General features: G+C 35.3%; 1 protein-coding gene across 1 annotated transcript; it reads left to right on the forward strand.

Moving 5' to 3' along the window:
- Positions 1–316: 316 nt before the first annotated feature.
- Positions 317–3,235, forward strand: LOC120121874 (BTB/POZ domain-containing protein At3g22104-like). The gene is made up of 4 exons (XM_039141166.1): positions 317–655; positions 1,178–2,278; positions 2,631–2,835; positions 2,905–3,235. The coding sequence occupies exons 1-4, from the start codon at positions 593–595 to the stop codon at positions 3,075–3,077; spliced, it is 1,542 nt and encodes a 513-aa protein (XP_038997097.1). The 5' UTR covers positions 317–592; the 3' UTR covers positions 3,078–3,235.
- Positions 3,236–4,283: the final 1,048 nt, after the last annotated feature.

A 4,283-nucleotide genomic window follows, 5' to 3' on the forward strand; every position in this document is an offset into this window, starting at 1 on the left:
CCAAATCACCCATTTCTAAAAACTTTTAACTGTTTTTTAGTGGCACAATTAATGGAATTTGGATTGGTTGTTTGACATGGAATCTTATTTCCATATACACTAATAATAATGATAACGATGTGATTGAGATTTGAGATTAAAAAAGCTTTTTAACTTTTTAAGACATCATAAGATTTGAACATGTAGAATTTTTTTTTATCATAGATGTCGGATTTTATACCCTTTTATAAGGGCGTTGAATTCTCAAAAGCCAAGCGTGTATTCGGTAATGAAAGGGAAAACTGTGGTGGCCACCATAGCAAGCCAACAGCAACTATAAGAACTTCTCGTTTGCTTCCGATTCCCTCCCTCTTCTCTGTCTACTCTCTACTAACAAACCTTGTCTCTTATGCTCAATTGTCCATTTCACCAACTAACAACGCACCATCTTCTTCTTACGACCAACTTTTCTACGTCCTTTATTCTCCTTTTTTGGCTCTATCTCAAGGAAAAAGTGTATCCTTTTTTTAACACAACACCTTTCTTTTTTGTTCCTAAGCTCCATAAACCTCTTTCACTGCCTTCCAGTTTTCCACTTTAGTTTATCTGAACAATGCGATTCTGCTGTGATCTTGAAGTGGATGTCAACGGTGAAGAGGTGTTCATGGTAGACAAGGTAATATATAATCTCTCTGTTAACCGTCGAACCCTATATTGTCATTGCGGGGATTGAATGATATTTACTTCTGTAGTTTGTTCACGTCAACTTCCTAGTTTTTTGTCGGCAGAGAAAATAAAAAATATCGATTCCTTTCGGCATGCTTAACTCGTTCCCATTTCAGCTTCTATGATTAATTGCGTTCACTTGAAATCATTTGTGTTGCTGCTTTGTGTACTCTCTTCCACGCGTCTTTATTTCTGCTGGTTTTTGATAAGTTATTGATTTCACCATGGATCTTGGCCCCTCTTCTAGATTACAGATGAAACAGGACCACTCTTGAATTAATTGTTGATGGCAACTTCTTACCTCAATTTCCTGGCATTTTTGGGTTCATTTATAGCTTTTTATTGAGTTGGTTACGACTTGGTATTTTTGGGTTAAAATGAACTTAAATGTCATAAAATGTTTCTCCTGTCCTTTACATACCATCCTACTGTGTGTGCTATTAATTCCAATTGAACTTGTTTCTTAATGCAGAAAACACTTGCATCTTTCTCTAAAAGACTCTCCAAATTGTTTGGTCATTTTATGGATAATACAGGGAACCTGAAAGTAGTATTTCATGACTTCCCTGGTGGAGCTGAGGGATTCGAGCTCATAGCAAGGTTTTGCTATAACAATGGGAGAACTGAGATAACTCCTGCCAATATAGTATTACTAAATTGTGCAGCACAATTTTTGGAGATGGATTGTGATGGCCCCAGGCCTAGCTTGTTGAACCAAACCAAAAATTCTCTAGATGGCATCAGCTTCTGGTCCTGGTCTGAGCTCCTTGTAGCTTTGAAAGAGTGCCAAGGTTTGCTTTCTCCTTCGAAACCTTCGCTAATACTCAATAAAGTCCTGGATTGTATTATAGGAAGGCTTGCCTCTCCTATTGTTGCAAGCCCATACACATCTTCTTCAGAGAACTCAAGTTTCCAGTGTTCATCTGATACAAGGAGAAGCTATAGTATCATAAACAATTCCTACCATGTATCTTGGTGGTTTGAGGATCTTCTGTTTTTGAATATTGATTTGATTGATAAGGTAATAAAAAAGATGATATCCCAACATTTTGATCATGCTACAATAATTAAGTTCCTCTTCTGTTATCAAAGATCGAGATTTCTTACTGCCACCCCTACTGAGAAGTGCAGAATCATGGAGGTCATAATCAATTTGATGTCTTTGGTTGATAGGAGCTACCTTTCTTGCAAGCTCTTATTCGACATCTATCGAGTGGCTTCTAGTTTGAAAATTAGCAAACTTTACAAATCCATTTTGGAAAATCTTATCGGTTTACAACTGGAACAAGCAACCATAGATTTTTTGCTTGTCCCAGCACCACAAAAGAAACATTATATGTATGATGTGAATCTGGTTCTGAGGCTGGTAAATGCATTTCAGAATGAACTAAGTTGTTGCCAATCCCCGGTTCGATTACAAAAAGTTGCAAGCTTACTAGACTCATACCTTGTGGAAGTTTCAGCAGATTCTTACTTGAACCCTTCAAAGTTTGCAGAATTAGTCCTCCTGCTGCCTGGTTCTGCAAGAGAATCCCATGATAGGCTTTTTCAAGCCATAGACATTTATCTACAGGTATTGCTATCAACTTATAAATAATTATAAATGTAATTAACTGCTTTGCACAAAAATTATAGCAAAGCTGATTCTCTAGTTTTCTTACAGTTGAAGTAATGATGTTGGTGAGTATATTCCTTTTAAGTTTGCAGGCCTTTCCCTAGGGATCAATCAATTCAGGCTCGTAAAATTTAAGTATTTCATTTCATATAAAAAATGATTAGGGCAAAACTGATATTGTAGCTGGTTAAGTGTACATGCTAATTCTAATTTGATTGTTCATACCTGAATGAGATCACTTTTTAGTTATTATTGCGATAGATGCTAATCCAATATCTCAAGTTTGTTGACTGATGAAATTTCTGAACAGATTCATGGAGGAATATGTGAAGCACAGAAAATGAGAATCTGCAGTGCACTTAACTATGCAAATCTCTCGACAGATGCATTGAGACACTTGGCTCGGAACTCGAAATTTCCTTCAAGAATAGCTATACAGGGTTTCCTTAATCAGCAACCCATGCTTGAAAACTTACTTGAAGGCCAAAAACATATTGACACATTTAGCGGTTCCATCTCTAACGAGGAAAGTATCAAAGAGAGAGAGAATAACGATCAAATCCTTGTGTATGCATGACAAGTCGGCTTCCAGGGGAAAGCCGAGCAACTTGATGAACAGCTGCAAGAAATGCAATGCAGAGTAACAGAACTGGAGAAGATCTGTGGAATAATGCAAGCTCGAATAGGAAATATTCGGAGAACAAGATTATCCAGTCTTGGTAATAATGCTAGATTCTTACCAAAACTCTGCTCTTGAAACATACCCTTGCCTCCAGAGTCTTTTATAGTTTGCCTCTGCATTGTTTTTGAAAAATATGTGTACATTCTGAGCCTATTAATGTAAATATAGATTATTTTTGTTACAAATGTTGTAAAAGAGTGACTGCAAATATTGTCATTTTTTATGACATAATAATTACATTTGTATTAGATGATTTTATGTTAGTTTCATTTACAGATTAAGGTTTCTCCTTTCTGCTGACTTCATATAAATGAAATACGGGAAGAAGTCAAAAAGAAAATTCTAAGTTTTGATGGGTCTTACTCTTACCAACTGACGACAGACAACAGTTTGTTGAATGTCAACGAAATGTAGTTAACAAAGCAGACATTGTTGAACATCTCTAGAAAATCAACTGCACCAGATAGAAAATTGCCGCCAGCTTCTGGCAAAGCATTTCCATTACAGTTTCAAGGAAGATCATTTGTCCTTGTTATGAAACCGGATCAGTAGGCATCTTAAACAAAAGTCAAAACAATCTGGTATGCTATGATGGCAGAAATTATTCAACTTACATCATCATCTAATTGTATTGTTTTAAGAAACGAGTTTTGAAGGTTGTAAGAAATGGAGACAATGTCAGTTATCTATGAGAGTACTAAGAAAAAGGTTAAACTACAAATTTCATCACCCAACTTTCAATAAAGGTTTCTTCCATTGCATTGCATTGGCAATGTCACCCTAAAGTTTTAAAAAATGATCAACATAAATTAAAGGATTAAATTATAAACAAAATTAATGAAATTATTAAAAAGAAATGGTTACAGTGTTGAAAACAAGGTTTGAAAAAAGAAAATATGACGGGAAAATTAAATTAAGGTTGAAAGAAGTTAAAATTTTACAGTGATATAATGTTAGTTTCTTGGATTTTAGGATATTTTTCGGTTAAGTCTATATCAAATTTATGTTCACGAGGACAAAATGAATTTGATGGAAAACTGACTCATCAGTCACCGACAATTGAAGTGATCAACACCGTTAGTTAATTAAGGATGGAGTGATCAAAATAGGAATAATTCAAAAATTCAGTGATTAAATTAAAAAAAATTACATTCGATGATCAAAATAATAGTAAGAATAAAGTTGAGAGGTAAAATTTGTAATTTAGCCTAAGAAAAGAATGGATGTTTCTAAAGGAATATCCGTACGGAGAGCCACTCCACTCCCCGCCAAGGCAGCCTG

The sequence above is a fragment of the Hibiscus syriacus genome, unplaced genomic scaffold (assembly GCF_006381635.1).
Source record: "Hibiscus syriacus cultivar Baekdansim isolate YM2019G1 unplaced genomic scaffold, ASM638163v2 tig00110383_pilon, whole genome shotgun sequence".
In the NCBI taxonomy this organism is placed as follows: domain Eukaryota; kingdom Viridiplantae; phylum Streptophyta; class Magnoliopsida; order Malvales; family Malvaceae; genus Hibiscus; species Hibiscus syriacus.